Source organism: Astyanax mexicanus, chromosome 14 (genome assembly GCF_023375975.1).
Source record: "Astyanax mexicanus isolate ESR-SI-001 chromosome 14, AstMex3_surface, whole genome shotgun sequence".
NCBI lineage: Eukaryota > Metazoa > Chordata > Actinopteri > Characiformes > Acestrorhamphidae > Astyanax > Astyanax mexicanus.
Genome location: NC_064421.1, coordinates 21,547,994 through 21,559,089, shown reverse-complemented (window position 1 = coordinate 21,559,089; position 11,096 = coordinate 21,547,994). Strand labels below are relative to the sequence as shown.

Below are 11,096 nucleotides of genomic sequence, written 5' to 3'. Positions count from 1 at the left end.
CAGTTTTAGTTTCTCAGATAACGGTCTCATCTAGAGGAATACTATGGAAATGTTAAAAGTAACATTCCCAAAACGAAACATTCTGAGAATGCTGACTGTAACATTAATAAATTATTTAGCAAAAAAAAAATTATGCACTTTAAGCAATTGTTCCAGTTTAGTCTGTAATACTAACGTTACTACGAACACTAACATTACAAAAAGTAACATGAAAACATTGACACAAGTTACCTGAATTGTTCTAGAAACCTTGACAGAAGAAATTGTTTGCTGTGGCACTCCAGGGGTCTGGTCTTCGTGTCCTCATTTGGTACAAAAATGGAGAAATATCTTATGTTAATATATTATGAAATATATTCGACAACTGTGGATTCGGATTCTGTCTCTTTAAAACTAGGCCCGTCTCAGAGCACAGCGGTTTTCATTGGTCAGATTTCACCCATCTGACTGGCAGTGTGGAGAGTGGGGTTACTGGTGAAGTCCAGTCTGCACACAAGAACTTGTTTTATCAAACAAAACGTCCATTTTCTGTTTACTGGTTTACTGATTAAACCCAGATTCGGGTGTTAAAATGGAGTGCTTGGCTAATGTGGCTAATTTGCTCTCCCAGCACAGGAAAGCTGCTCTGTACGTTGCAGGAACCAGCGTGGCGCTGCTGGGACTGGGACTGGGCTACAGATACCTGTACAAACAGAAGAAGTTCACACAGGTCGGAGTCGTCTCTCAGCTGCTGCTTCACCCTCTCAAATCCGGGAAGGCGGTGCAGGTGGAGGCGGCGGAGTGTCTGAAATTGGGCCTGAAATGCGGAGAAATGGGGGATCGGTGAGCCTGCTTCTGTGTTTAATGTTTTTTTTCACGCAGGAAGGAGCGAGTCGTGTTGCTGGCACAGGTCCAGAAAGAGTTGAACTGCGTGTGGCTGGAATAATACATTGTAGCATTTAACGGCGGACGTTTGGAGCAATATATCGACAATGTATTTTACACACGATATTATAATGGTGCTTGTGACCTGTTGATATTATGCAGCTCTGAGGTAGCGTTAGCTAGCCTACTAAACTTTACTAAAGTTTAGCTTTGTATGTTTATATGCATTGAATTCAGACACAAGTGAAAAATTACAGTGAAATTAAGGGCGAAAGGGAAAAGAAAGTGGAAAAAATAAAAAACATAACATTTTGTTTGCCCACTGCCTACTTGCTTTAAAGCTCACCTTCCGCGAAAATCCGATTTTTCTTGTTTTTTGTGGAATACAGTAGGTCTCTCCGAGTTGAATGTGTACACCTGCACATTAAACTGTTTTGCAGCCCCCACTGTCTGCAGGAGCTAAGCAAAGAAATCCCCCCTCCCCCCCTCCGAAAAACGGGTGAATTTTGAATTATCTTTCTGCCTACTTAGGCAGAAACTCACAGACCAGCCCACCTTGGCTCGAGAAACTCCCAGAGGCGGAGCTGAAGCGACGCAACATCACCGCTCATCAGTTAAGGTGCTTGCACACTGAACGCGGTATGCCGCGCGGCATTCCGCTGTGCTGCCGCTCTGCTCTACGCTGGTCAGTTGCGGGTGCGTTGCGCTGCTGCTGACGCCAAGCGTCTCCTGCTGATAATAGGCGGAGTTTTCTAAAACCCATCACCTCTGTGAGCGGTGTTTTGTAGTTTTGAGTCTCTACAGCCTCTGTGGATCTGTATATGTTTCTCAGCCTCAGAACAAAGCTCTGATTCTTCTCTTCCTCCTGTTATCTCTATATGAGTGTAGGGAAGTGATGTACAGCTGAGGGGATTCACTAATCGCTATTATTAGTCTCTCGCGCACGTTTATTGTTGTTTGGACTACAGTTTCTCTCTAGTCGCGTGAGTTCACGTCATGCGTTTTCTGCCGAGGTACCGCTTGCCGCGAGGTCAAAGTTGAACCATGTTGAACTTTGCCCGCGGTAAGCGGTAGCGCGGTGGAGGCGTGGTTATGGGCGGGGAAACGCGCCGCTTTCCGCTCTGCTCCGCGGCAGCGACGCACCGCTCTACCGCTCTAGACACTATTGAATCCTATGGGGGTCAGCGTACCGCGCCGCACCTACCGCGTGCAGTGTGCAAGCACCTTTAGGAGGTGGGAGGCAGTGAGCGGCAGAGCGGTGGAGGGGCGTCGCAGTGCTCCTAGCCAATCAGAGGAGAGATATTTGCATGCTGTTTGCATGTATGAATATTCATGAGCAAAGCTGGAATCCGGTCATTTTGGACACACCCCTAAAACAGTCCATTAAAAAAGAGCTATACAGAGACACCTGAGCACTTTTTTTTTTACAAAAACGGCTCACATGTCATTCATTCATACTAGAGACCACAACTAGACATTTTAAAATGAAAGAAAAAACGACGGAAGGTGACCTTTAAAGAGTTTTAAACCTTTACCCAGCCTTACATGACATGAGCTATAGTGGGCGGAGTATTACCATGTTTGGCAGGTGGTGAAGCTAACCTGCTCCAAACATTTTATTTTTAGATTTGCAGCTTACTGTTTTGTTTTTTGTTAGCAGTTATCCCTTGTAATTGATACAAAAATACATGACCACGTTTCAGATTTAAAAGCCAACAACTCAACAACAACTTAACTAACTATAATATTTCCAAAGAAACAACCTGCCATTAAACTTTTGTCTTATAAATGCAAGAAAAATGTACAATTACAATAATTAAAATATATGGATAATTCAAGACTGGATGTGTCATGGTTACGGCATAAATACTTGCGCTCACACTCATGTTAACTGTTTTAATGTTAAAGACATGAAAACAGTTCCGGGACACACATGAAATTACATAGTAAACAAAAAAATGTTTGTCCTCCACAATCCCCTGACCTAAACCCAACTGAGCTGGTGATTTGAGGTGACTCTACCTTATGAAGACAATAGGATTAAAATACCAAGAGTGTGCAGAATATGTCCTTAAAGCTCACCTTCCGCGAAAATCCGATTTTTCTTGTTTTTTGTGGAATACAGTAGGTCTCTCCGAGTTGAATGTGTACACCTGCACATTAAACTGTTTTGCAGCCCCCATTGTCTGCAGGAGCTAAGCAAAGAAATCCCCCCTCCCCCCCTCCGAAAAACGGGTGAATTTTGAATTATCTTTCTGCCTACGTAGGCAGAAACTCACAGACCAGCCCACCTTGGCTCGAGAAACTCCCAGAGGCGGAGCTGAAGCGACGCAACATCACCGCTCATCAGTTAGGAGGTGGGAGGCAGTGAGCGGCAGAGCGGCGGAGGGGCGTCGCAGTGCTCCTAGCCAATCAGAGGAGAGATATTTGCATGCTGTTTGCATGTATGAATATTCATGAGCAAAGCTGGAATCCGGTCATTTTGGACACACCCCTAAAACAGTCCATTAAAAAAGAGCTATACAGAGACACCTGAGCACTTTTTTTTTTACAAAAACGGCTCACATGTCATTCATTCATACTAGAGACCACAACTAGACATTTTAAAATGAAAGAAAAAACGACGGAAGGTGAGCTTTAAAGCTAATTGTGACTACTTAGAAGAATCTGTAGTATAAAACATACACATATTATACATATAAAAATAATTATACATGTATTCCTGTATAGCTTTTATGTCTTCAATATTACATTTACAGTATATAAAAGTATAAAAAGTTAGAAACAAGTTGAATGAGAAGAGGTATGTCCAAACCTTTGGCTGGTACTGTACGCAGTGGCATACCATAGTGATATACATAGTATCCAGTCACACATGCATAAAACACTAATTCATGCTCTGTGTGCACAACGTGAACTATAATATAAAGAAAGTAGAGAGACTGATCTTTACATCCTTATACAAAGAGATACATATTACACATGTACATGTAATTTTTAAAGCATCTTTTTTTGTGTGCATGTCAAAATTACTAATCCTATTTGTAAAGTTACCCCCTAAATGTTAAGCTTAAATATAAAAGTTAGCACAAGTAAATTAGCACTGTAAATATGGTAAATCTGTTTTATTGCAGCCACTGGCTCGTCATTACAGAAGATGGCCACATGGTGACAGGAAGACAGCAGCCTCGCTTGGTTCTGGTGTCACTGACCTGTGAGGGTGGTCAGCTCTGCCTCAATGGTCCTGACATGAAGGAGTTAAGGGTTCCCCTCCACGAACCCTGCAACCCTATCTACAAGTGCAGGTAACAAGAAAAAAAAGAATGCACCTACTGTGTTATGTTATGCTAGGAACCACATTTTGTAGTATTTTAGAAGCACTTCATCAGTTTATTCTGTAAATTCTGTTTATTTGCAAATAAATATGTTTTAACATGCTCTCATTCACATCTTACAATAATAATAAAGATTAACTTTCTGCTTGTAGAATCTTTAGTTTAGACACTGAAGGCAGAGACTGTGGGGATGAAGTGTCCAGATGGTTCACTCGTTATTTCGCAGATGATAAGACCTATCGCCTGGTGCACTTTGAGCCCCACCTGATGGCTAGAAAGCCGGCTGAGAAAGAACCTGCCTTTCCCAAAGATGAAAAGGTTTGACATTAGACTCCTTATTCTCAGATTGAGCCAAATTCTTCTGTTTCGTGGTTAGGTTATTCTTCATAACGCCCATTGTAATTTTTGCCATCTAGTGTTGGTTAAAGGAGGAGAGATTTCCTTTTTGAATCATGGTTTATCCAATGCTTTCTTTCTTTTGCTTTTATGGAGTTTTCTTTCTATCAAATATAACACTTGGCTTGCTTAACTGGGGGTTGACCTTGTGAGAGCAGCCAGTGTAAAAAGTAATTAACAAACTAATTCAATTCAATTAACATTTTTTACAAGAGGACACTATTTGTAGTTCTAGCATCATATTCATGGATACCAAATCATAATGCCTTTTATTGCTCAGACCGATTACATTACTTTATTATTAGAGTTTAGGCCACAATAATGAAATTCATTCAGTTACACCCCCTTTATAATGGACTGATTCAAAGATATTTCAGGAATCAGTGGGGATGCTCTGTGGATGTTGCAGGACAATGTATTCTGTTGCTGCATTCTATTTACTTCAGATTACAAACGTTGCGTGGGGTGTAAGGAAATATTTTTATTATACCAGTATATTAGGTTAATTATTAGTTATTAGTTAAGTTTGAATGGTTTCAGACAGTGGTTCATTTTGTGTTGTGTTGCCCACTAGAGAGATTCCACAATTTTGATTGTATAAAGAATCATATTTTAAATTTGATAGTGTATGTTTAAAATAGTTAGTTTATATAGTTTATTAAAATTGATTTAAACAACTGCAGTATATTCCTGTGGTTACAGTATCACAGTATATCACAATGTGTTAAATCGTCTTCATCTTAAATTCTTAGGTTGGTGAGAAAATCTTCCTACTTTCTTAGTAAAAAATCTGACCTGTAGGACAGTACCAGTAAAAATGTTCTAATTGGAAGTAGGAAATTCAGACATCCGAGCTTAAACGGAATGCAGCAGGTTTGCTTATGTTTTGCTGGAGTTCAGTCTGTATTGGGATGATTTAGGTGGCGTACCCAGATGCGGCTCCTATCATGCTGATGTCGGAGGCCTCAGTAAGGGATGTGGGGAGCAGACTTGATCGAGACATTTCTGTTCGCCAGTTCCGGCCTAGCATTGTGGTCAGTGACTGTGAGGCTTTTAATGAGGTATGAAGTCACCACTCTATTTATATTGGAAACAAACTAGATCAGCTTTTAAATAACTTAATAAATATGATAAAATATCTTGTCCCTTTAACAGGACACGTGGCATTATTTGCAGATTGGACAGGTGGAGATCAAGCGCGTCATCGGCTGCGGAAGGTATTCGTTCAAGCTATGAAATAAACCTCGATCACTTAACTGATTGTGTGTTTGGTGATGACAGTGTGTCTGATGTGTAATTAATGTGCAGGTGTATTTTCACCACTGTCGATCCTGAAACTGGAGTCATTACTAGGAAAGAGCCACTTGATACTCTCAGAACGTAAGTCATCCAGCCAAATTTATGACTTTTAGCAAAAAGATTTTAAAAATGCACGGTCATTATGCGTAATTGTCCGTGCAATCAAAAAAGGACTCATATGACAGAAATCATATCCACATTCAATGTAGGAGACCTCACACTTATATCCTACAGGTCCATGATATTTTACATATCAGTGTAGAACAATGTAGATTCTTTAAAGGTTTAAATACAATTAATTCCCACTACAGAGTTTTACCACTACTACAACTATATTATAAAAATATATAATTACTGGTAATAGGATTTTTATAAAACTTGGGTAGCATTTAGTTTTTTCATAGTTCTTTTTACTTTAGCTTTAGCTTTAAATAATATATTTTAACAGTGTGCATTTAGTGTGCAACCCTCATTGATTAATACATGGTCAAATATCTGGGTTTTGCTACATTTAAAGTGTGTTAATGCTATTTGAAATCAATAGTATACACAATTCCAATCATTTAAGCAGTGTTTACATATTTGTGCATGAGAACAGGGTTTAATGATGTTTGTTTCGTAGCTGTACAATCAATGATGTTTTTCCCAGACTTCACTCTGTGTTGCTGGCACACATTTTATTCTCTGTTAATCAGTTACACCTTTTCAGTTACATTGGCCTTGTGATAACATTAAGGTTTGACATTAATTGTCCCTTGTACAGAATCTGATAGTGCCAAGTTTGGCCAATAAAGCTTTTTATAAAGCTTTCTTTTATTCCATACACATGGTCTGTACATGTAATTTACTAAACCTCTTGTTATAATGAAGTTGTAATGAAAGTTATTTCAGTGCAGTCAAGAGTTTTATTTGGATTTGTGATATGTGCCTGTTTTACAGAGTTTTTTTTTACTGTTTGACTTTTTTTTTTTGTTTTGTTTTTCTTTTGTTATTTTAGTTATCGGCCAGCTCTGCCATCCTCTAAAACTGCACCAGTACTTGGCCAGTACTACATAGTGAAGAAGACTGGAGTCCTTCATGTTGGTGATCCTGTCTTTAAAGTTACATACTAAGATGATGGATCTATAAAGGTCATCAAATAATAATTCACATATGTGTACAGACAGTAATTCATAAAGCAATTTTAACTGCAAATCTTTTGTCTACCATTGTAGTGACATTCTACTAAATAATTAGCAATATATTGGAGTTAGATTCACAGGACAAGTGGTGTTTCATGTTTTCCTGCTGTGACACTTTTTATGGCTCCCGGAGAACCTGATCGTTACCTTAGGTGCAGTAAGACAGGAAATAATGTCTAACACTGTAGGATATACAGTGATGTTAATTATCATGTAAATGATCTGATAGTCCAATAATGATCCAAGGCATTTAATTTCGTACCCTGTAAGCCAGACATGGTCTAATTACAAATAACACTACTTGTCAGATCTTTCTGCTAACAAATAACACAATTCTGGTGTTTGTGTACTTGTGGTGTTTCTGTGAGCTTTGGCAGAACCTGACAAATCATGAGAGTAATAATCTGTGAAAGGATATTAAACAATCAGCTGTGGAAATCATAAATATATATATATAATAATCTTGTTTAAAAATTGTAGATTGTCCAGTTAACAAAGTTTTTATAATTTCCACTATTCATTAAGTCAGAGAATCTTAAAGGTATTAAGCTAAACAAAATTAAGTGCCTTGATTTACTTTTCACTGTGTATTATTTGATCTGTCACACAATCATTTTTATTATCACTGGAAAACAGATATGCTATATATGTATATATATATAATGATAGTTTAGGGCTGCGCAATATTGGAAATAATTAGATTGTGACTTTTTTCAGCAAGTTGTGGTAATTGCTCTCTAATTATCCAAGATTGGTGTATAATAAATCAAATCGGGCAGATATAATCTGCATTTCGTAGATATGCCAAGGAAAATGAGAATAGAGTAAATTTTCATTTTGATTTAAGCTGCAAAACATTGTTCCATTTATTTACATTTGCCTTACTGAATTATTGTGTATTTTGCGAGGATTATGCTGAAACAATATATTATGCAACACTAATATATATGACGTAAATGTAGTATTTATAACAGATGACATAATTGATGTTTTTAAACAGTGTTAGTATAATTTTGATGTATGTCTGTTGTGGAAGCCTCAAATCCACATTTCTTGCACTTTTCTAATCAGTTTGATAAAGCTATAATTGATAGAAATACCAGTTTTCAGTCTTTACTGTTCAGTTTGTGTGTTTCTGCTTTTTGATTAGTCTAAATTTGTGTTTGTTATATTATTTTTTTTATTATTACTTTCATTTATTTATTACTCAGCATCTGTGAGTAACTGGAGGCTGCATAGTGAAAACAGTTCATACTGTGATGGGAGCTGTGATTTGTTGGATGGAACTTCCTATATTAAAACATATCATGGAGATGACAGCAAGCATGGAGGTGCGCAGTTGGGAAGTTGTGTGACGTTACCATGTTAGTGTTAGTTTGAGTGAGGCTTAATGGTGGGAAACAGTGTCACATTCGTACCAATAATACATCATAGACGTCATTACCATGTGGAATTGTCGCATCACTTTTATAATATTGGTGTTAAACAAGCCACAATGCCATGTGATTGGAAAATAACTATTATTGTATCCCCTGATTTTGATTTGCTGCTCTGTTTGCATGGACAATTCTAGCCAGATGCCGCCGGTCACAATCATCATCACCCACAGTGGACATGTAGAAGGTCCCACATACAAATTCCATAGTGTTGTTTAGCTTCCATGAGACATGGCAAAAGTCATGGGACATGATACTAGTTCTTTCCCATGACAGCACATCAGTTTATTTAGCACCAGTGTCAAAAAATGAAAGTGTAAATGCTCCTGAACTTTAGTTTTCCTAAAAGATATGTATTGTTTTATGTACATTGTTTTTTAGACTGATTTTTATTTATTATTTAGTTTAGTTTTATAATATATAGTATGTCAATTTTATTTCCTTACCAGTAACTGCATTTGAGTCTTATATTGTTTTGTCTATTGTAGAGTTGCACGGTGTACCGAAGATTCGATTCTTTTTCGATACTACGTCATCACAAACGATTCGGTTCTTTAGCGTTCGATGCTTTCGATACTGGATATAGCCCAGTCACTAGCTTCAAATGAGTCAAATTAGTAGGCGCGATTTGATTCATTTCATAAGAAAACTGATTCACACCGCAGCAGTCGGTGTGGCAGGATTCAGATAAACTTAGTGTTCTGAACAAATGAATCGTTTCACGTGTGAATCGATTCATTTGACTCGATTGAGAGCGACACACGCACGCGCAAGCCAGCAGAGCAGCAGCGAGTGTAGAATGGCGACGGCTAAAATAACAGATGTCTCTCGTCCGCGACTTGTGGACAAAACGGGCGCGAGGAGTGAAGTGTGGGAAAATAGTCTGAGATGTAGGCATCTGTTTTTTATTTATATTTTTATTTTTTAATAAAATAACGAAAACTGAAAGTGAAACTAAACTAATATTCATAAGCGCTGTTTTCACTACCGCAGTTGTACAGCGGGGGGTGCTGTGCCGATTCTGTCCGCGAAGCGGGAGTCGGATTCAGTAGCGGATTCGGCACAAGCGCGGCGGCACCTCGCGGTCCGCGGTGTTAGTTGTAAGTGCTCGCGCTAGCCGCAAAATGCTATGGAACGCCATTTGGGTCTTTACGTCTACATTGACGTCCGTGTTAACACGTCCAATTTGAACGTCTTAAGACGGCAAATCTTACCGTGTTAACACGTAACAACGTCTTAAGACGGCAAAATGTGCCGCGTTAACACGTAACTTTAAAATTGGGTGCTACCACTGCACTCACACCTGAGGGGGGGAATCCAAACACTGCAAAAAAAGCCCCTCCAAAGACCCACCCTGACCTCGCCCCAAATTACTCTCACAGATAAACCCACCCGGCACACATGGACCATTCCGATTACAACTTCACAGCTGCGTATAAGACACGTGATGGATACGTATCCTCAGAAACAGCCTACGTAGAGCCCATGTGACCACAACATAAAGCACATGTGACCACAGCGTAGAGCCCAGGTGACCACAACGCAAACCCTACATCAACAAGGGGTGGGTACATTTGAGGCAACCAATAGTATGGAAGTACTATCATCTAAACGTCTTAAGACGTCCAAAAGTAACGTGTTAACACGGTAAGATTTGCCGTCTTAAGACGTTCAAATTGGACGTGTTAACACGGACGTCAATGTAGACGTAAAGACCCAAAGGGCGTTCCATAAAATACGACAGAAAACACTGAGGGAGCTGCAGAGTTATGTGTGGGATTAGAATATGAGCACTAGGAGATAAAAGAACCTTTACCTGTGAGTAGCTCACATCAGAACACGCAAATCTCTCTCTCTCACTCTCGCTCTCTCACTCTTTCTCTGTGTCTCTCTCTCGCACGTGAACGCCTCCGCGTTTGACTTGCAGCACTGTGTTTAGCTGTTCTTAAAAATCATTTTAATTAAATAATAGTTCTATGCTTCTATGTTACAGTATTATTTAACATAATTCTGATCATATTTCGCTCATTCATTTAGCAGACAAGCACCCTGATCTCTACAAAGAGCTGATAAGTCGACAGGTTAGTGGAGTTAGTCAAGATACACTCTGTCTGTAGCTTTACTAAGATTTACTAGCGACTGCTAGTAAATCACGTTAACACGGAGAGGAGTGTGCAGGAGTTTTGTTTTGGACCCATGGTTTTCTCTATTTCTCCATTATCCCATTGGCTGTGAAACATGAACTCAAGATGTTCACGTTTTCGCGTTTCCATCGCAAATCTGTGGTCAGGCACGTAGCCTGCTTGATCGTTACACTGAACATGGGCTTATTAAAAATGGTAAACGGTTGATTAATAAAACGGAGCAGTGAGTGTTAAAATGAACATAACATTGTAATGTTCTTCTGTCTCTTTATTTTCCTTATTCAGAACTTAACTTCTGCCCGCCCGTCAGGTTCACATAGTCAGGCTACCATTACCTCTGGTTTTAGTTTTAGTTTTTAGGAAGTGTTTAGATAATTATGTTATAGTTAAGGTTATAATAACGAAACTTGTTTTTTGTTCAAATGTTTCATTTTAGAATAA

At 38.9% G+C, this 11,096-nt stretch overlaps 1 protein-coding gene across 1 annotated transcript; it reads left to right on the top strand.

The window, feature by feature from the left end:
* The first annotated feature begins 446 nt into the window (after nucleotides 1–446).
* Nucleotides 447–8,172, top strand: marc1 (mitochondrial amidoxime reducing component 1). Its single transcript, XM_049464046.1, has 7 exons — nucleotides 447–822; nucleotides 3,999–4,169; nucleotides 4,352–4,517; nucleotides 5,516–5,656; nucleotides 5,751–5,812; nucleotides 5,904–5,975; nucleotides 6,892–8,172. The coding sequence occupies exons 1-7, from the start codon at nucleotides 572–574 to the stop codon at nucleotides 7,004–7,006; spliced, it is 978 nt and encodes a 325-aa protein (XP_049320003.1). The 5' UTR covers nucleotides 447–571; the 3' UTR covers nucleotides 7,007–8,172.
* The last annotated feature ends 2,924 nt before the right edge of the window (nucleotides 8,173–11,096 follow it).

What these genes read in the sequence shown, in the direction of transcription:
- marc1 (XM_049464046.1), top strand. Translation starts at nt 572, where the DNA reads ATGGAGTGCTTGGCTAATGTGGCTAATTTGCTCTCCCAGCACAGGAAA. An exon ending in AACCCTATCTACAAGTGCAG is followed by an intron (nt 4,170 to 4,351) that starts GTAACAAGAAAA and finishes TTCTGCTTGTAG; the next exon opens with AATCTTTAGTTTAGACACTG. An exon ending in ACTGTGAGGCTTTTAATGAG is followed by an intron (nt 5,657 to 5,750) that starts GTATGAAGTCAC and finishes TCCCTTTAACAG; the next exon opens with GACACGTGGCATTATTTGCA.